Here is a 22,542-nt window from a genome sequence, read left to right on the forward strand (position 1 = left end):
GTGTGTGTGTGTGTGTGAAGCCCATATGTTTGCCATAAACCGTGTGGGTAATTGTCAAAGTGCTTCTCAATTGTGTGCGTGTGTTTCTTCAGAGAGATACTGCACACACACACACACACACACACACACACACACACACACACACACACACACACACACACACACACACACACACACACACACACACACACACACACACACACACACACACACACACACACACAGTGTTTCTCTTGTGTTTGATTAAATGAACAAAAGAAGACAAAGACAGACTGTTGCAAAGTGAGAGAGATAAAAACAAAGCAGGGACGAACCGAGAGCACGGCCGGGCAGATGGTCAGAAAATAAACCAATCAAGGAGGAGAAGAAGAGAGAGTGAGAGAGCGAGCGTGAAAAAAAAAAAAAAACATTGCCTGAAAACTTGGGATGCTCGATGATTACGGGGCCGACAATGGCATATTTCCTATCTGGTTAATAAAAGGTTGCCAAAAATGGCGTGTTTAGATAACATATGAAACGTGTGCTGCACAGACTGTCTAAAAAGGCCCTGAAAGATGTGAAGGAGACGTTTATCTAATGGCACATTTACCATCTGCAATACATGGAACGCAAAGATTCCCAGTGGGAGGGAAACATCTCCAAGTCTCCTTATCTGTCACCTGAAAAAACACCAACAACATGACGGTGTTCGGAGGAAATATGAAACGGCCGCTGCACAGACTGTCAGAAAAAGTCCCAAGGAATGTGTGTGTGTGTGTGTGTTCTAACCAGGTGTGTATCTAGGTACATCCTCAGACTGTCCACCTCTTGTCTGGGTTGAGTCCAGTTCTCTGTGCTCTGCAGCGCCTCCTGCAGCCACAGGATGAAACTGTCCAGCTGTTGCACAAAACACTGGAAACACAAGAAAAAACGCACACTATTAGATAGACTCATACACAAAATGCTCTGGTTTTTAACCTTTAGGGGACCTAATAATAGTAATAATACATTTTATTTGTAATGCACTTTACATTTGATACCAAATGTCAAAGTGCTACAGGATTAAAAATAAATAAATAAATAAATAAAACACAACATATATTAAAAGACAGGACTAAAAGAGGTCTGGGAGGGCATTCCTCAGGGTATGTTGCTCATAATTACACTTTTTAAAAATGATTTCATCCTCATAATTCTCCCTGAAAACTGCTTTTCTTGCCATCATTAGTATCATTCTTTTCAGCAGAGCTTCATGTGTCAGATTGTACGGTTGTCTTTACATTTTAATGCACTACATTAATATATTTTTGACCAAAAACCACACAAAAAATATAAAATCCAAATCAAATAAAGGTTGTTTTATTGTGAAATGCAAACTAAACTACCTTGTCAACAAAACATTTTTTATCACTTTAAAATACAAATGCCGTTTATTAATTGCAAATAATTGCAAGAAGCAAATGCTTGTACAGTTATTTACATCAAAATGAGGGAGATAACCTTAGACGTTACAGGTTTCTCTTTTCAGTATCACAAATAATTGTTCAGCTATTTCAGTTTGATGTTAATGTTTTATTTTGAAAAATTAATTTCAATAAAAAAGTGTGTATTTCCTGCCGCCCTGCAAATGAGCAAGCGGGTTGGAAAATGGATTGGTGTTATAATACATTTTAAAAAGTCAATGCACACAACACGATATATAGTAGATTAGAGTAGAACAAAAAATATTTTGCTCACTAAAAAATAGAAGCGCATGATTTTTAAATACTGATATACTGATACTGATATAAATACATGTTTACATTTATTTACATTACAATGCAGGAAATGCATTAGGCGTCTATACAGCTATCAGGTTAAAATGACTAAATGCAGTGCATCATGATTTATCATTTATTATTATTTTTTATTTATTTCTAATGTTATTCGACCCCAAAAGAAAAGATTTGTTGGTGTTCTTTTGCAGGCAGCTTTTTCCAAACCAATTTTTCTGCTCCGCATTGCGACAGCGAGATTTAAAAACAAAACTTTATTTATCACATAAACTGTTTTACATTGATTATTACTACCATTTAGTAACTGGTAGGCTGTTTGACATCTTAAGTTTATATTTGAGTCGAGATCAAACAGAGACTCTGTCCTTACACCCCAGAGGGTTAAAATCAAGTGTAAATAAAACAGTGCACAAAAAAAAAAAAAAAAAAAAAAAAGGTGGAGACACAAATGAAAAAGGACAGAGCGAACAGTGAATGTGTTGAAGAAAGAGAACAGTGATGAAGTCAAACTGCACTCCTTCCCTCAGTATGAAGAGAAGTGGAGAAACACTGCCACCTACTGACAGACAGAAGAACAGCTGATCACAGAAGATCAGAGTGTGTTAGAAACAGTGAGAATCCTTCTGATCCTGCATTGATTCTTACACCGAGTCCACCTCGCTGCAGACGGATCAAAGGAGGAGTTTAAAGTGGAGGAAAAGGATAGCAGAGCTTTGAAAGGAGAAATATCTAATACACATATAAAAGGACATAAAAATATATGAAAGAAAAATAAATAGCACAAATAAATAATAGATTGATATCATATATAAATAAATACTGTATAAAATATTCTTCATACCAGTCCTTTACATATGAAGTATATATCAATATCATGATTAATAATACCAGAGGCAAACACACACACAGAAAGAAGTGTAAGGGCCATAAAGATACTATTTTAATAATAGTAATATTTGTGTTTAAATATTAGGATTTTTCAGAATGTTAAGTTTAAGTTTATCATAATTTTTATGTTGTATATTTGTATAAAATGCATAATTTAAGGATGTTAAAAATGGTTCATATTTGCTGACTATGTAGCGTACATCAATCGTATTTGTTTTCAGCCGAATATGTGATGGAAGCAACATAATCTTTTGACCGTGCTTCAGACATTGTAACTTTGTTTTATTTATGCAACTAAAAAGTTTAAAGGCAGAAGGAGGTTGTCATGTCTCGTTGCTCGCTTCCAAAACGTGGTGTTAAAGATTCGGTTTACGCGGTGATACAAGAAATGAACACGAGCCGAGTGTCACTACAAGAAGATTTTTTTATGTACTAAAACCTATTTTGTAGGATTTCATTCATTTTAAATCTGTTGTGTAGAGCGGCGTAAAGACAGCTAGCTGCACGTTCCCACCTTGAGGGCCAAGACCAAAAAAAAAGAAAGAAAAACCTTAGAAAATGTCAGAAAAACAGATATGTAAAAACATGAAAAAAACAAGTACAAATGTAAGAAAAAAGTGTGAAATACAGAAATAGAATAGATGAAAAGAACAAATGAAACAGTAAAAGTTGGCTTTTTAAAGACACTTTCTCTGTTTGCAGGCAGCAGAGCGTCCATAGAGGAGCCTCCTACACAAAGGTTAGCAAGAAGCCCTGACCGAGTGTTTGTGAAGTCTGGACGTGAAACTGCAGCCGCACCGACCGACGCGGAGAGGAAACAAATTTCCATAAAACTGGAAATACACTGAACACACACCGAACACACACGCTGTGAATATAACATTTATTCATCCTGTCAGAGCACCAACATCACAGCTGAATATCAAGTTTATCCACTCTTCAAACCTGTGCATGTGTGCGTGTTTACTGATTGAGTGGCAGTATGTAATAACAACCATGACCCTTAAAAAAAGTAATTGAAAACTCAAACGTCGATACGATTCTGTCTGTCTCTGCACCGCTCGTTACAGCGGGGAAATGAAAATCCAACATATTGATGGGAAGGAGAGGAGGAAGGAAAGGAAATAAGAGGAGCAAGGAAATGATAATCCAACATGGTGACGGACCAACGTACAAACACAGAAAAAGCAGTAGATGATTCAAAAACAAAGTCCATGGATCGTAGGAATTGACGATACCATTGGCCTACTCATATCAAAATAGTCTAATATCAGGTTTTTGGCCAATGTTGAAAAATGTATACAATAACTCTTGGATTTAGATCCAGGAGGATAAATAAGCCTGTGTATATTGGTATTGTTTGATATAATGTGGAGAGTATTGACATCAGCAAAAAAAACTCTAATATCAACCATCCCTGGTAAAAACATAGAAAATACCGGTCACACAAAAACGATTACAAAAGAGACAAAAAAGAATTACAAATTAAAAAATACGAGTGAAAACATCAGGAAACCTGGAAAAGGTGAATGAAACAAAGAAAAAATAAATAAAAATTTAGAACCGTGAAAAATGATGAGCGAAAATGTAACGAGCGTACAAAGGTTGGATAAAATGATACAAATTTAAGAAAATGGTTCACAACATGACCGAATCTCATGAAATTGTAAGAAAAACATTAAAACAAAAGGACAATGAAAAGAAAAAAAGGAAAACAGATTGAAAGTATGAAAATGTGACAAACGCAAAAAGACGGAAACGTAAGGAACCCGCAAATATGTGTAAAAATGGAAGACATATGAGTAAATACAAAAATAAATGGGACAAAAAAGTGGTTAAAACGTAAGAAAAATGCAACGTGAGGAAACAAGTTGAAAAAACTTTAAAATGATGTTTTTAAATTAAAATTAAAAAATTGGTGAAAACATGAAATACATAAAGTGAAAACGTAAAAAAAAAGGGTCTGCAAACGTGAGCCAAACCTAGTATGTGTGAAAACGTAAGCATGTAAGAAGTGTGTGGTTATGTGTGTGCGCACACCGGGCCTCTTAGAGCTCCTTTGATGTCTTGAAGTCAGCGAGTCTCCAGCTGTAAAAACCAAACTCCTGGTGTGATCTTCCTGCTTGTGGATGGACGCTCTGATGCTTAGCCTCTGTGCGAGGGATAATTAGCGCTCAGCAAACGGAGGCTTCTGATTGGTTCAGACTCCGACTCCCAGCACACGGCGTCGGCTTTGGATGATTAACACGTGAAAGGAAGCGGTGAAACTTGGGAGTCTTTGCAGAAGCATGAGACTAAACGACGACATGACGCTTTCAGACCAACATGGTTCTGGATGGTCTGCCATTGAGCGCTGACTAGTTTGCAGTTGCTGGTTCACTCTGAGGGACGGATTTATTAAGATCTGAAATAAAAGGTGGCAAACCTAAATGCTTCTGTGATGCAGTTTCCTCACCTGCTGCGAGGAATTCACTAAGATTGCAACAATGATTAGTGCACGTGCAGAAGTGGGGGAGACCGCCCTATTTAAATGCGCACCTTGCTCGTTCGATGTGATGACATGAGTGCACAGAAGCACACAATGACATTTGAGGAAGTTAAATTGTAGAAAACTAAATAAAAAAATAAAAATGTTTTATAGAAAAATAAAAAATAAATGAAAAACTTTAAAACCTAATAATATTTTTTCCCCCTAATTGAATGTAGCTGCTCTGTCAGGTCTTGTAACTTTACTCTGATCAGTCCATGAAAAATAGGCAGATTTGGACAGAAACCGTCCTATTGATCTGAGTTAATAAGCCTTTTCACAGTCTCACTGGTTCAGTTCTCGCGCATGAGGTCAAAGGTCAAGAGGTATAAACTCACCATAGCTGTCGGTGTAAACAGCGAGTCTGACAAAGATTTAGATAATTTTTCCCCGCTGGAACATTGATTCTTTGAAAAAAAAAAACTGTGGAAATGTGGTATCAGTAGAAATGCTGAGTTACCTGCTAAAGCTAATGCTGCACACAAGCTAAAAATTCACGTTTTCCTAGCTTTTCAACAGTGATCAATCAACTAAACAGTACTGTTTCACTTATCGGCCTGTCCATCTTGTGCACTTTCTTTAAATTTGTAAAATAATAGCTTAATAAAAATGATCATGGATCTGGTTAGTGAATGGTGTAACTCGTAATTTTACCTTTTCAAAGTGAGAACTCATACTGTCCTTTTCCCACACGGAAATCTCGCTTTACTATCAATATAACAATACATTTTATGCATAAGTACTTTTCAAAAACTCAAAAACACTTTACAGTTTTTAAAACAACGACAAAAGTAAAAAAAAAAAAAAAAAAAAAGCTTCTTTAATCGGTTTTACAAAAGAACTCGGATATGTTAATAATATAAAACACTAACAATCTCTAGAATAAAATTACAAACGCTGTTAGGTTGGAAATATCAACAGAGTGAACAAGCTTGTTTATGTTTTTATACCTCTCGACTTATGACCCCCCCAGGTCGCGCATGCCCAGTTCCAGAGTGTGAAAAGGCTTATTCAGCAACACAGTCTGTCAATCAGTCTGCACCATTTGAAGATGATCTACTGCCCATCATCAAGCAGGTCTGAGCTCCAGTAGCGCTGTGTCACCACACTCTCATATGTGAAAATATCACTGCGTAAATTACGCATCTGATCAGCTGATTCTGGCATGATGCTCCTTCCATCAACGCGACATCAGAGTTTGATGGTCAAAACATCACTGAAGCGTTGCATCCTCTCTCTAACGCAGCGTCACCAAACTCCACACACCCACCGCCGCAGGTGTGCAGCTTTTTCTCTATCTCACTGGTTAACTGGGGCCTGCGTGTGTGTTTGCACCTGCTTATCAGTCGTACTATTTTCCGATTCTAAAACAATTTTTTGCACCCCTTAAGATATCCGCCTAGTTTACATATTCCTCAGAGGGAAACACGCTAAATGGATTAAAGGCACATTCTGACGTGCTGAAGACGCACAGTCCTGATTCGCTGGAGTTTGTACTCCTATTAGTTCTCCTCATGACGTTTGCACACGTTTTAATACCCCTAAACTTTCAGACACAATGTGATGTTGCTGTGATTCCAGCTTAGTTTTAAATCAGACGGTGATCATGTTAATTTGTGATGTAGTGTTAGATGGCTGTGCTCAGAAGTCTGAACCAATATGGTAGAATAGCAAAATGAGGCTGGGACCTGCTGATGGTGTTTTTATACTGGTTTGTACTGGTATTCCTCAATAAATCTGATATTAATAAAGGAAGGATGATGAAAGTGTAAGAAAGTTGTAGCTGTATTTGTTATTTCAGGTTTCATGATGAGCTTTTACACCCAGCAGGCTTAGAAGCAGCACCCAGCAATGCTCAGCACTACACTTATGTACATGTGTAGGTTATAGATCATATTATGTATGTATGCACATATCAATTAAACATATAATGATGTCAACATCTCTACACATGTCGTCTGGTCTTCTTCCTGCTTTCCCACACAGACACAGAGGTATGGTGTCGTAGCAATCCTCCCCCTCCTCCCCCCTATGTTTTCCCATCATGCCGATGGGCGTCCCTGAGCCCCCCCACTGAGCCAATCAGACGGTTGTTGATGTGAGTCTGTGGCGCGTCCGTCCCCCACTGCGCTCTGATAGGCTGGCAGCCACAGCTAGAGACGACTCACACTGAGGCTGCCGCCAACCTAGACGTGATCACATGACTTACCCCAACATCTTTTACTTTACTCTGTGTGTGTGTGTTTATGATTATTTGTATTTTTCATAATGTCCAATTATAAATATTATATAATATTTTCAACTTTGATAGATTTTTTGAATACTTTTCCGACAGTGCTAGGGTGCAGATAAAAATCTCTGAACTTTCAGCGATCGATCCTAAAGTCTCCATCCTCGCTAATCCCAACGTCTAATGATGTTTCTGTTTTCAAAGAGGAGAGAAACAAATGTGTGCTTCAGTAAAGCTCTAATTAAAGGTGAGAAATATTGACGTGTCAGCAGATTGGATATGACAGATATGAGTGATTAGTTCACCTCGTCGATAATCTGCTGCCAATCAAAGGTGACCTTTATCACAGAGGTGATGGATTATCAGAGACCATCCCATCCATCAGTCCCACCCTTTGATTTCAATTCATCACCAATCAGAGAGAAAGACGCCGTTCACCGCCAAGGACCCGATATTCACACCATCAGAACCCAATCTGAATTTCAAGCTCCGACTGCATTCATTCATCGGTCTGAACACGCAGTGACAACATACTATGAGAGCTAAAAAGTTCTGATAAAAGCAAGAATGTAAAAGATCTTAATGCATGATTGGGTAATAAAAGATGAGAAAAAACGAAAACAGATGCAGAGAAATAAAAGAACTGTCTTAAAAGAAACATTACCTCAATTTTGTCCCAGATCTGTGATTCTCCGCCCTGACTCTGGATTTGTTCCAGAAGCTTCTCAACCAGAGAAGCACATCCGCTGCCGTCCACTGGGGGCGCCGTCTGCTGCCCGATGGGATCCGCTGACCGCTGACCCTCATCATCCTCTGATAGGAGGTTGCTCAGCTCGCCCGACTCGATGCTTTCGTCCAATGAGGGGGCGATATCGCTGGAGGAGGCGGGGCTAAAGCGGCCAGCTGAGATTTGCCTGTGAGTGAACTGAGAGAAGGAAATGTCTCAGTTTTAAAGACACTGGACCTTTACACTTAACGGACTCTGGGCTTCAGGGACTCCAGACTTTTGAAAGACTTAAACTAAAGAGGCTGTAAAAGTCCAGATCATGGACTTCATTGACTCCAGACTTTTTCTGACTCGAAAAATCCCAGACTCTAAACTTCACAGAGTCTAGACATTTACAGACCCTGGGCATTTATGGACTTTAGATTTGAACACACTTTTGACTTCAAAGACGCCAAACTTCACGGACTCTGGACTTCACAGACTTCATGGACTCTGGACTTTTACAAACTCTGGATTATAAGTGTCTTACTTTGAGAACTCTTGACTGATAATTCCATGTAGTCTTACCACTGACGGTGGAGGTGAGGAAAACTCGTCGCTGCTTGCATTGGCTCCTCCTTCCCAGTCCTGGTTGAGATCAGTCAGATCCCAGTCATCAACGTCCTGCAAAGCATCCTGGGTAGAGCTCTGGGGTCCCTGTGGTATCAGAGGTTTGGTTCAGTCCCTGTTTTAGTTTCTCCAGGCCGATTTAACAGATTGAGAATCACCTGTGAGATGGACTGGGTCAGACTCTCCAATTTCATGGCAAGTGTCTCTGTTTTCTGGAGGTGAGAGGGCAGAGCCAGGAACTCCTCTGAGCCGTACCAGTGCTCCCGGTCTGTGCCGAGTTTGGACTCGACCAATGTCCCCTGCAGGAAACAGAAACAGTTGACAGTTTCAGAATAAGACTCCACCTGATGTCTACTATCTTCTAAACATTCAAGATGGTCTGGCTTTAAGGCCACAAAAGAGTTCATAGGAAATCACCTTCTGTTCGTGTTGCTTTACATTCCAAATGGACTTCCTGCCGGCTGGCGGTCTAGGGTCCGATTCCTCTCCAGATGCGTCCACGTCTGAGGATGAGAAGGGCCGGTCCATTATGGGCGAAGGCAGGGGGGAGTCCGAGTCCTCCTCACTGTGTGTTATTTGTCTTCTTTTCGGTCGTTTTAACGTTTCATCTGCAGAGTCATCAGAGGTCTGAGCAGCTCCAGGTGAGCCCACATGGTTGGGCCTATGAGGGCTCCACTTGTGTCGGGAGCTCACTTGATTTCTGTGGTGGTTTCGCTCGTTCATGACCTGGGTGGGTCATAAAAGACTGAATTGAAAATCATTCGTACTAAACACAAAAGTAACATCAATCTAACAATGCCAGACATTTTTAGGAAAAAGGTAAAGACAAGCCAAAGTAAGCTGTGTGGTGTAGGTTTGCTCAGTTTGTGAGGGGACAGGGGAGAGCGGTTAAGGTACCAGCTCCAACATGAGTAACAAAAGCATTCAGAGAGGGCAAAGCCCCACCAAGCACCAAATTGCCAGATGTTGGTAGTTTTCTGGATCAATGATCCTGATCATGGTACCATGATCATTCACACTTGGAAATGTATGGGCAGCCCGTTTTTTTCAAAAAGCTGCAATGAAATGTGCAACCAGGATCCGATCTGGATGAAACTTGGTAATTGAAGAACCAATCGAACATAATATTAAAAAAAAACAGTCAATTACGAACCAAGATATAATTTTTGGAAATTTCGCCAATGATGAATTTTTCGATTTTCAAAACTGATTTAAAAATTGGTCAAAATCTATTTGGTACTATTGAACAAAGAAACAGCAGAATGAGCAGTCTGCAATGCCACAATTTCATTTGTGGATCCATTTTTGGCATGTGGATGTACTTTTGTGTTAAATATGACAATAAAGACCTCCCTGACCGATGATTTTCTTTTTGTACCGGGAGAAATAATGCAATGCAACTGAAGCTAAAGCTCCCTAAACATGGTAGCATTGGGTGCTTTTAGCGGTGTTCCGATCCGATTTTAGCCTGAACTGAAAATGAATATCGGATTCAATTTCCGTGTCCCTAGTCAGAACTGTTTCATTTCTATTCTACTTTCCAAAAAAATCTAAAGGTTTTTGCACTATATATTTAAGGAATAATCTCATGAAGTTTTTACACTGCAAAATGTGAAACTTTTAATTGATTAACTGAGTAATCGAGTGCAGTGTGAAAGCAAACAAAAAAAGGTGTAAGAGCACCCCACTCTTTTTTATCAGGTTATTCTTTGGTTATTCTTTCTATCGCTTTAGCTGTAAGTTGGGTCTTGGTTTTGAGTTAAGTTTCAATAATGGTTCATTTTGAGTCTTTTTTTTACATCTTTTGGGTTTATATGAGTTTCCATTATCAGCCTATGTGTTTCAAGGTCATAGGTTTGTTTCACATGTGCTTTTAAACCCAGCCTTTTTAGATCCTCTTTAATGAGCCTCAGTTAGTTTTCTTTGTTGTGAAAGTGTCCAAAGCAGATCAAAGAAGGAATCTCTGCTCCACCTAAACTAACTCAAACTGAAGACAATTGGGCATCTGTAACCATTGTAGTTTTTGTGATTTTGGCCTCCTGAATTGATCTTTTGGCACCAAGCCAGGAATTATTTACATTATTTACACCCCCATCCTGAATGTAAGGTTGTAATCCCTCATGCCACTGTTTCTGAGAGAATTCTGGTGTGAAAACACTAAGACTGGAGGGTTTCCGACTATAAAATGCACGAAACAGTGTTTTGGAGAAAGTGTGTGGAATCATTCTAAGATCAAACTCAAAACAGTCATCTAGTTAGTTTGCTTCCTGCGTATGTCTTCTCCTTTCATTCAGTTCTATCCAATCTGGTGCTTACAGATGCAAACACACCCTAGAGTGATTCTTTTGCAGCATGACAGTAAACATGCTCTAGAGCAGCACAAACATAGGGTGTAACCCTGGTAGTTTTTAAAAAGCAGATCATTAAAGTGTCCTAACCTGCAGGCTCTCACAGGACTGTGAAACTTGCTCTGGATAAACTGAATCTAGGTCCAACCAGAACCTGGAGCGGTCCGGTAAATCCACTAGCGTGGGGACGCTCCGGCTCAGCTCCGTCTGGTTGGTTTTCCTTAAAACCCGCGCCTTTGCAAACATGGCGGCCTTCTTTGGGAGCGAAGGCTGGGTGGGCGACACATCGGTGCTACGGCTCACGCCCTGCAGGGAGCGCTTTGCGTTCTCGTTCTGGTTGCATTGCATCTCTGGGAGGTTTGACGGCCGAGGCTCTTCCTGATCCATCTCCTGGGTCGGGTCTTCTGTGTTGCAGTTCTCGGGCTCTTCTCCAGGACTGTAGTCGCTTAGCTCGAAGGCGGTGATGCCACAATCCAGAGAGAAGTAATCCTGACTGCAGCGGATGGTCAGCTGACCGCAGTCGTCCACCTCGGTCAGAGCGTCCAAACGGGTCTGCTGAAGAAGACATATACAGTGGAAACCATTTTTGTTTTTTACAGAACAAAACAAGACTGAACTTTTCATGGTATGGGGTGTCAAATGTGTGGCATGTGACCAGGTTAACATGTTCTTTAAATCCCACATGCTTCGGCGACCATGTTATGCACTTGTATTATACCTTTTCGTGCATATTATGCATGAGCGTAAAAGTTTCTTGTAAATGTGGCTGGTTTTCAATCTGAATACATTATGTTTGGACTGGTTTTGTTTGACAGAAACAGTCCCAGTGTCTCCCCTGGCAACAAGCCAGGCTGTGTGATTCTGGTTCCCAGGGCTTGTCTGATGTCACGATGAGATGGATTCTTATTGTTTTTAGATACCAAGGTGCAGGTATGAAACAGACCTGGTGCTGCTCCTGGCTGAAAGCCTGCAGGATGTCGGTCTGACGGGTGAAGTTCCCGTTGGAGTCCTGCAAACTCTGCAGCAGACGCTCCTTCAGGACCAGCACGGACACTCTGAGCTGGTGCCAAAGTATCTGCACTGTCCTGAAAAACCACATCGGGATTATCAGGGAACGTCAGTTAAAAACTCCACAGCACAAATGGATCGGACTCACCTGATGTCCACGATAATATTGACAGAGTAGGAAAGCAGCTTTAAGGAGAACTCAGTTTCCAGCAGCGCGTGAATCTGTTCCACATGGTCCGAGATGTCCTCGCAGATGTCCTGAGGAGAAACCGAGACACACAGAGGCATAAATAGAGACGTCTGAGTGGCGTAGGGTGGAGAAAGGAGAAGTGCCGAGGACGTTTCCACATTTATATGTGAGTCAACTTCATGTGCTTGGGAACATCCTAAGGTTAGTGTGTGACAACAAAAAGAGGAGAAAGAGAGAGAAACCAGTCACTAGATAACATGACAACCATTCTAAACAGAACATCGACTGGTACGAGCTATCAATGTATCAGAAACCAGTCCCAAGATAACATGATCACTTGTTGAACTGTAACACTAGGTCTGAGTACTCTGTGATTGGCCTGTTAGTGTATCACTTTAACTGGTGATCATTTTAACTGGTGACTCTTCAAAGCTGTTACTCAGAGTTTACTTTATTTGTTTAGTTTTTACAACATCTGTCTTTAGAAACACTTCATTTTAACCTTTCTTGATTATATAGTGTAGTTTAGATGATCACTACACTTGTAAAGTGGGGCAAAAAAGTATTTGGCAGCCATCGATTGTGCAAGTTATCCCACTTAAAAGATAGATCTTTTTTTTTTTTTATCTTTGGTACACTTCCACTGTGAGAGACAGAATGTGAAAAATAAAATCCAGGAAATCACATTGTATGATTTTAAAAGAAATCATTTGTAAATTATTGCGTAAAATAAGTGTTTGGCACCTACAAACAAGCAAGAATTCTGGCTCTCACAGACCTGTTGCTTCTTCTTTAAGAAGCTCTTCTATCCTCCACTCGTTATCTGTATAAAAGACACCTGTCACCACCTTCAAACAGTCAGACTCCAACCTCCACCATGGCCAAGATCAGAGAGCTATCTAAAGACACCAGAGACAAAATTGTAGACCTGCACAGGACTGGGATGAGATAATCTACAATAGGCAAGCAGCTTGGTAAGAAGAGATCAACTGTTGGAGCTATTGTTAAAAAATGGAAGAAATACATGTGTCATGAGATTTTCCTCCTTCCATCAGTGGGAGCACTGAAGATGAAACATGGATGGATCTTCCAGCATGACAATGATCACAAACACACCGCCCGGGCAACAAAGGAGAGGCTACGTAAAAAGCATTTCAAGGTCCAGGAGTGGCCTCGCCAGTCTCCAGACCTCAACCCAATAAAAAATCTGTGGAGGGAGTTGAAAGTCTGTGTTGCCCAGTGACAGCCCTCTGTCATTGCCTACCAAGATTATGTTACAAAGTATTGAGTTGAACTTTTCTTATTGACCAAATGTATTTTCTGCACCATTATACAAATACATTCTTTAAAAAAAAAAAAAATCATACAAATGTGATTTCCTGGATCTCTTTTCAAATTCTGTCTCTCACAGTTGAAGAATATCTATGATGAAAATGTTTTGCCCCACTGTATTTATTTGTATTATATCTACAATATATTTGCACTTGCACAATAATGCATGTTCATTTGTTAGTGTTTCTTCTTTTCACTTTGTAATAGTTTCTTTTGAGCCACTGTGAGAGCGTAATTTCCACCTGGGATCATTAAAGTAGACTCTGATTCAGATGACATGATGACCAGTTGAAGTGGAACACAGGCTGGTCCAAGCGCTCTGTGTGATCAAAGTATAGCATTTTCCTGCTCCAAAGGTTCTTCCCTTGATCATCACCATGAAAACTCAGCATCGTCTAAAGTTGCGTGACTTTTACATGCATCAGTTGACCTTACTTTGACCCAGTGATGATACTTTACACCTCTGTGACACCGACTCAGCAACGCTTCCACTGCAGCCCGATTCAAACATGTAAGAATGTAGGTCACACACGCTGCCAGCTCGGTCAGCGTCTCCACGACTGAAAGTCGGTCCAGGAATAAACCAGTTACTGTTGCTGTCACCTGTAGCACTGAGCCAGTCTAAACACTGGTCCTGTAAGATCAGCACGAGGTCAGTCGACTGATTACTTTTGGTCTGTTCAGTAAAGATGAGAGAAGTATTTGTGTGTTTGGTTATAAAGAAGGAGTTTTCAAAAATCATGTTATTTTGTCCATACAGAAAATTTTCATTTTTAGTGAGTTAAAAATTTAATTATCAGAGTTTTGTCCTTTTTTAAAAAAAAATTCAAACCAACACTGAGAGAAATGAGAGGATTATATTTGAAGCTGCAGATCTCTCTCACACACAAAGAGGAGTTTCATCATCAAAGCACTGTCACAGCACGATAAAACAGTGGTGAAAATGTCACTTTGTCTTTAATTATTCACACACATTTCAAACACACAGGAAATATCAGATTGAGAGGATTTCTTACCCACAATCCCACAGATACATTTTACTGTGCAGATTTTCATGTTTTGGAGGAGCCTGATTTTAATGCCACTTGAAAAAAAACTGTGGTTTAAGTGGTTTATGAGGGCAATGATGTAACACTGACATTTCAGGTTACGGTGAAATTGGAACCCAAAGGACACAGAATTTGGAGTTAAGCATGATTTAGTACATGATGTGATTGAAACAATTACGCACTAGGGGACAAAATCAAAACATATTTTGTGAATTAGTGAAGAATAGAGACATTAAAGACTTTTGTTCTGGAAGTAATTAGTAGAAGTTGCAAAGTGATTGGGGAAAATATATAAAAAATGTCTTTATCTTTTAGTTGTGTATTAAAAAGTTCTTCAAATGTCATGGAAACAAAAACTGAGCCATTCAGAAAATGTAGATAGTCGATTGTGTCTTCATGTTGTTTCAGAGTCTGACAAACAAGTGGGTTTATGGGGACGTCCTCACATTATTATCACACACAAAAACATTGTGTCACCATTTTGTTTCAGAATTAGTGTGTTTATGTGGGAAAGTCCTCAACACAATCACTCACAAAAACACTGTTTTTTAACAATCATGTCAAGGGTGAAGAAGGACAAAAAAGAGTTTAAAAACCAGTTGATTTCCATTTTCTGTCTAAAAAGAAAAACTGAAATGTTGGAAGAAAGAAACCATTTGGTGCAACCGGAAGTTGCTGTGAGGACGTGCAAGAGCACCAAATGACTTCTGCTTGTGGTTTCCCTAGCCCAGGCTAAAATATCTTCGGAACCTTACCCTGACGTAATTTTCACATGGCAAAACAAGACACGTCATCTGCCAAAATCGCTGCTGGCATATCACACCAAAGTGGGGGTGGACCATATCCTCTTCCTTGAGACACACTTTATTTTTTCGAAAAACATTGTACTGATCCTAGTCCATCACCTTCTAGACAGCACCATCCTTCAACACACTTATTTTAGAAAAAGCAACTTCCGGTCGCACAATATATAAAAAAAAAACGGGGTTTTTTGTTTCTGTCTTTTAACATTGAACTTCTTTTGTTTTTAGAAAAAGAAAATGAAAATCAACCATTTATTTAGTCTCTTCTTGACCCTTACCAAGAAAAATACCTTAAAATTCAATCTTAATTTTTTAATTTTAAAAATGTAGTAATTTTTTTTTTTTTTTTTTAAATATCTTTTTCTGAAGGGAAAATCTAATGACCAAAACCTACACTGACCTTATTGTCTCAGGCCTTTAAAGACGAGTGTATTTTAGTGGAAATTCAGAACATTGCAAACGAGTTGATTTCACCCTGAAACACTGTTTCTCAACAGTTGTCTCATACAACTGTGTTTTTTGAGGGAATCAGGACCATAGACGTGGAGTTGAGTGTGTACCAGTTGTGTTTTATAGTCTGACAAACGAGTGTGTTTATGGTGACATCGTCACATCACTTCCTCACTTTCTTTTAGTGAATTCACATTGAGCTTGTGTTGAAGCTGGCTTTCCGAGCATTAAAACACGTTGATGTTTCCAGCGTTCACACCTTCTTTCCTCGTTCAAACGCTCGCTCTCGCACTCCGCTCACGTCGAGCCGAGACACAAGCTGCCAATCATAGCGTCCTCCCGTCCAGCCCAGTCTCTAATTGCCTTAAATCAATCGGAGGCGAGTCGGCTTGGACTTCGGCTCTAATCGCAGCTCGCCCTCATCCCAGCCGACATCAAGCGCCTCAGAGCAGCTTCCCTCAAACCCACAGCGACAGCTCGGCCTCGCCCGCTCCATTCCATCCAATAACCTTCAACTGCTTCGCTGCAGCCCATCAGCGCTGTATGTTTTACCTTGGAGATCAAATACTGCCCCCGCCCGGGGTATTTAAATCAGGCATCTTCAAAGACGACCCTCGGCTCACCACAAAAACTCGTTACAGTTGGTTTTAAAAGAGTTGGCTTTGGATATCCCCTCCAAGCACCTTTTCCTGTGATAAAGTTATGACTTTAGGGACTTTATCCCTCCTGTAACGTGCACAAAAACATGTAGAATGTACAATCACAATAGTAATGACCAAATGATCCCAGTTTGCTTCTTAAAAAGCCAACAATAGCAAATCAGAGATAAGGTGCTGCAAATTCAGGCCAATATATCATTGAGTTCTTACCATTACAGCGTTAAAACACTAGTAAAATAGGCAGAACCTCATCCAATCTGAATTAACACCAGGAGAACAGTTCAAATACTGCAAAAACATGTTTTCAAAGCAGTTCATAGAACTCAAACATTACAACAAAGGGCCGTAGAAGATGTAAAGAATAAAAGACAACAACTTTAAACCTGTGACAAAAGCTGATACGCTGGAAAATAAAACAAAAGTGAAGTTTGAAAGCTGCTACAATTATCATCAAGCTGCAAAATCAAGAGAAACGTTACGAGTTGAAACGCCATTTAAATACCTCAAATGTCACCAAAGTGCATTTAAAAAGCAGATAAAACTGCCAAACATTGTAAATAATAATATTTTTTTTAAAAGAGTTCAAATGCTGCTAAAATAGTCCAAACATAGCAGAAAGTAAAGGTAAAATTCAAATAAAACAGGCCTTGTACTGTACATGAAAACAGACAGTATCCAATAACAAACAAGCTCTCAGTGCTGATAAAACTTAATAACAATGGGGTTAAAGTCCACACATTATAAAAAGCATGCATTAAAAAACAGTCAAAATAGAATGAATTGTTAAAGCACTGCTACAAATCTGTCAAAAAAAAAAAAAAAACATCATGCCAAAACATCATAGACAGAGCTGAAAGGCTGATAAAACGGCAAACATCACAAAAAGGGAGTTAAAATCCTGCTTAAACTGACAAAGCACTGCAACAGTGGAGGTAGAAAGCAGCTAAAGCAATGGAAACATGAAAAACAGAGTTCACGCGATGAGAAAACACCAGAAATGTAACAAAAATTGAGATTGAAACAACCTTAACACGATCTGTAAACTGATTCAGCATGTTAAACATCTATATGTTATATACACTGTAGAGTAGCATGCACTTTATTCTGATTTGTAACCCTATGAACAAATATTAAACTCTACAACTAATGAACACACCGAAGCTTTGAATTTCAGTCCCTGTAGGAAACTAAACTGATGCAGTTGCAGGTTCTCACCTTTCTGTCCTCAGAGCACAGGTTTCAACATCCGTGGCTTTAAGAAAGTCAGAGAAGTTTGAAAATATTTCTGTATGGTGTCAGAAGCACTGCTGTGACAACCATGTGTGTGTGTGTTGGGGGCGTCATGGTTCTGGTGTGGGGTGTTAGTGTGGGATGGAGGAGGGGTAACAACAGTTGGGAAAGTTATTTTGGGAATGACCTACCCCAATGACACACACACACACACACACACACACACACACACACACACACACACACACACACACACACACACACACACACACACACACACACACACACACACACACACACACACACACAAAATAGTCGTTTGGGTGATTAGTGATGTTTGCTGCCCTCTGCTGGCCAGTTCAGGCTTTAGTTTGGTTTTCTATGTTACATTTAATGAAACAGTGTGACCCCTAGAGGACACTTTAGGAACAGCAGCTTGTGCTACAGAATAATCTGTCCTCATGCTGCTCCCAGCATTCCCAGTGCGGTGAAATGCGAGGACGGGAATATCCCGACAGCTGGGAGACAAAACTGATCCTCACACAGACCAAACTGTCTGAGCCTTTGGTGTTTCTCTGTTTATCTGTGTTTGACTGTCTTCAAACATACAACACAAAACAACACAAAACAACACAAAGAATAAACATTCATTTTAATAACCAAAAATGGAATAGGTTGAAGCAGTAACTGCTTATCGTAGCCCATCCCCAGACAGCATTATATAAAAACACAACTGCCAGCAATATTCATCAGCTTATCAACTTGTGTTTCAATAATTGCAAAACATTTTATTTTTAAAAAATGTTTGAACATTAGAATAAGTTTTATTGTTCTATTTTTTATTTTTTTTTTTTAACGGTTCGTTAGTAGATGTCTGGAATTTCACTTTATGTATAATTCTTAATGCTCTCTTTAATAATTTGATTAATGGCTCTCCGTATGTTTTACATGTATTAGCGTAGCTTTCTGAGCAATAGGCCATGTAAGGCAATATAAGAGATGAATAAAGCAACTTCAGACAGTCTCTATTTAATATACTTTTAGTTTTATGTACAATGACATTCGTTTTAGATATTTATTTTCTAATATGTTCTATGCGCGACGTCCAGCAAAGCTCATGATCTAATGATGACGCCCAAGAACTTGATCTCATAGACTATTAATGTTCTGTTCCATTCAAACCCAATTTTAAAATACAATCTGTCCTACGTGATCCAAAACACATCCATTTAATAAAGTAGAGCTTCTCAACCAGGGGATAGGGACCCAACCTGGTACATTTGATTTATTTAATGGATCTATCTAAGACGGTTATCTGAATCATTCACTGCTCACACTATTTATTTATTTATTATTATTATAATTATTGTTTGAAACCTGACAGTTTCCATAATTCCAGTCCTGCATGTTCTCCGTGGTTATTGGTGTTTCCAAAATGTTGTCATTGATTTGATTAATCTGAACCTTTGGTGAGTTTGCTGACTTTTTGTCTTTTGTGATCATAGCAGCAGCATCTTAGAGGACTCAGAGGATCCATGAATCAGTACAAAGACTCCATTCTTAAAACCAGATGGACCCATAAAGCCACCAGCTCTAGTTTGGGACCCAAAAGTGGGGATTGTGGATCTGTTCCCAGTAAGTCGGGTTCATTTTTAAGAATGAAAAAAAATGTGTAAAGAGTATTGTGCTATTATTTAGAAATGCAAAACTGAAAAGTAAATAAAAATAATAATTTGAAAAACTACTAAAATAAATTAAACAAATAGAAAATAAAAAACCTCTGCACTTTGTAAAAAAAAAAAAAAAATAATAATTTAAATCTATTCCACTTGTCATACAGTGTGTGTGATGACAGCAAACAGTTTCAGTTTCATATTCTATGGCTGTTCTGTGAATGAAATCATATTTGTTTATGACTCATATTCAGTAAATGTGTTTTATTAATTTCTCTTTTATTCATAATACTTTTTATTCACTTTTTTATTTGTTAATACTTCCAACATTTTTGGGAAGCAAGTACATTTTTATTTATTTATTTAATGATTGAATACTGCATAGTCAATTATGGCCACCAGAGGGCGCAGCTGTGCTTTTCATGAGAATATGAATTTGCACAACATATAGATTAATTAAACACATAACATGTATCATTAAGAATGTAGATTTATAATGATTAATGACAAATAGTGATGGGAACAAACCAAGATTTTCTTCATGAACAAATAAACTAATGAATTAGGATGCTGGGAAAATATATATTAATATTTTCATTTTATCGGAAGAACATTGTTGAGTGAGTGTGTGCGTGTGTGTGTGTGTGAGGTGGGGGCGGGGAGACACACACAACCTGGACAGGCCGCCTGTCCATCACAGGGCAAATACAGACAGACAGACACACAGACTCCGGTTAAGCTGACATACATGTTTTTGTGTTTTTGGATGGTGGGAGGTGTGACTGGAGTAGAGGAAACCCAAGTTATTATGGTGAGAATATGTAAACTCCACTCAGAAAGGACCCAAGGGTTTGAACCCAGAACCTTCTTGCTGTGAGGCGGATGTACTAACCACTACTCACCGTAAATAAATAAAGACTTACATTTTAAGTAATGGATTTAAGTTATTAGACTTTAATAATAATATAAAACAACAGTGGAAATGAAATGAAGGGATTCGTTGTTTTGTTTCTAGTTTTGGACAAAAGTCGGGTTGTTACTGAACACACACACACACACACACACACACACACACACACAGAGAGAAAATGACATCAGTCAAGCTTACAACAATGCTGTATTGTGACTCAGACACACAGGAGTGAGACGACCAACATGTCCTCCTTCAATCCTCCTCACACATGACAAAACATGACCAAAGACCACTGTGTGTCCACTGTGTGAAGTAAAGCCCCGTCCTATAGTGTCCTGTGTTGTATTGTGTCCTGTCTTGTGGTATCACATCGAGTCTGGTCTTTGTGGCATAGAATCAGGTCTGGTTTGTCCCATCGTGTCTTCGTTATATCATATTGAGTCCTACCTCGTCTTATTTTGTCTTGTCTTAACTTGCAAGTCTTGGAGCAGAGGACAGTTTTTAAAGGAATACACCATTGAAACATTCCTTTTACTGTGTAATAACATGAATTATCTTTATCTTTGATACATGGAATATGGAAATAGATCCCATGGGTCTCTTGTGTGCACTGCGCCCCTGTTTGTTTTTCACTTTTGCTTGTTACCTGTGCGTTGATATGATGTTGACATTAACAGTTGTTTGTTAATAAAATTGGTGCTTACTAGTGATAGACCAATACATCTGCCAATTTTTGTGTTTTTACGTGTTTTGGCATTGGCCGATGCGGGCTGCTGCGTTCGCCGATCCGCATTATTTACAGAGAACAGAAATATACATATATATTTACTTGATCTTGTTCTACATCACCCGTTATTAATATTTGTTAAATATTTTTTTACTTGTTGTTGTTCAGAGTTTAGATTCTTGGCCTCATTTTCCCCCTCAGCTGTCGGGCCGGACCGGGGCTTCATTTTTAACTCTTGTTTTTTTTTTTTTTTAATAAACACAAAAACACTTCTATATTGTTGTGATTTCTGCTATTGGGACGGGATATTGACGGCGTTGTGTTGCGTTTTGTTGTTCAGCGTTCACATTCACTGAATATTATTTGCTGATTTTGCTCATTCCTCACTTGCTGCTGGAGCTCACGGAACAAATATGACTGCGTGCTTAAGTCAGGTCTGCGGTCCACGCACGGGCCACCCGGTCTGGTCTGCATACTGTAACGGACTGGGTTCTATGTTCTGGTTATGTTCCACTTGTGTGTATACAGCTTTCTCTGCCAATGTGTGTCTATGTTTACATGTGTTCTGAGTGTTGATTGGCTGGGAGGCTGTGGAAAGGGTGGGCGTAAGCGGGGAAAAAAAGTGAACAATTCCGTTCCCGATTTCTTTGTGTATGACGGTGTAAGACGGTTCTTTGTGTGTTTGATTGTTTATTTTTGGCGTGTTAGTACGACCTCCATTAAAGCTTGTAAAACTGTGATAACGGCTCGAGTCACGTCATTACAATACCTTTTGGGCTGCGGTGTGTGTGCACCCCCCCTCGCTCCTCACTCACTGTGCGAGGCACCGCACTGCCAATTTACTGGCTGCAATACGGTCAATAAAGTAATAATTTACGCCGGGTTTTTCTTCGGGCTTGGGCCTACAATTTAAGTTAATGGCTCGGGTCAGGGTCGGGGTGTATGCCCGCGGGCCCGGGTCGAGTCGGACTGGATTTTTTGGGCCTAATCTAAACTCTATTGTCGTTCTCTCTCACCTTTAATAATTTCAATAAATGTTCCTTTTTTAAAATTTGAGTCTCGTACCATCATTGTGTAATTTTTATGATATAAGTTGAGGGAGCAAAAGTAGTATTGGCTCAAAAATATCTGCAGTCCGTATCGGTCATCGGCTAAGGCTGATCTGTATCGGCATCGGCCCTAAAAAACCCATATTGGTCTATCTTTAGTGCTTACCACTAAAAAAAAAACTTACATATGTAATTTCTTTGAGAGAAAAAAATTAGTTTTCCACTATCGGGTCGGACTCGGACGAGAAACTGCGGCCCCATCCACACTCTGTGACACGGTTATTTATTTACTCTCCGTTCATTGACTCTTTACTGCAAGACCTGTGCACATGCTTCTGTGTGCATCTGTGGAGCCAAACCGTCTTTTTCTCATTCT

General features: G+C 39.4%; 1 protein-coding gene across 2 annotated transcripts in view; it reads right to left on the reverse strand.

The window, feature by feature from the left end:
- akap6 (A kinase (PRKA) anchor protein 6) overlaps positions 1–22,542 on the reverse strand; it is a 115,777-nt gene that overhangs the window by 86,363 nt on the left and 6,872 nt on the right. The window contains exons 4-11 of one of the 2 annotated variants that reach the window (XM_028438918.1): positions 12,240–12,349; positions 12,027–12,168; positions 11,174–11,635; positions 9,153–9,461; positions 8,894–9,034; positions 8,694–8,822; positions 8,064–8,324; positions 769–891 (exon numbers count right to left, since the gene is read on the reverse strand). In XM_028438918.1, coding sequence (XP_028294719.1) covers positions 769–891; positions 8,064–8,324; positions 8,694–8,822; positions 8,894–9,034; positions 9,153–9,461; positions 11,174–11,635; positions 12,027–12,168; positions 12,240–12,349 — 1,677 coding nt within the window. Of the gene's footprint in view, positions 1–768; positions 892–8,063; positions 8,325–8,693; positions 8,823–8,893; positions 9,035–9,152; positions 9,462–11,173; positions 11,639–12,026; positions 12,169–12,239; positions 12,350–22,542 lie in introns of both variants that reach the window. The other variant, XM_028438917.1, reaches the window with a different exon arrangement.

Source organism: Gouania willdenowi, chromosome 22 (assembly GCF_900634775.1).
Source record: "Gouania willdenowi chromosome 22, fGouWil2.1, whole genome shotgun sequence".
Lineage (NCBI taxonomy): Eukaryota > Metazoa > Chordata > Actinopteri > Blenniiformes > Gobiesocidae > Gouania > Gouania willdenowi.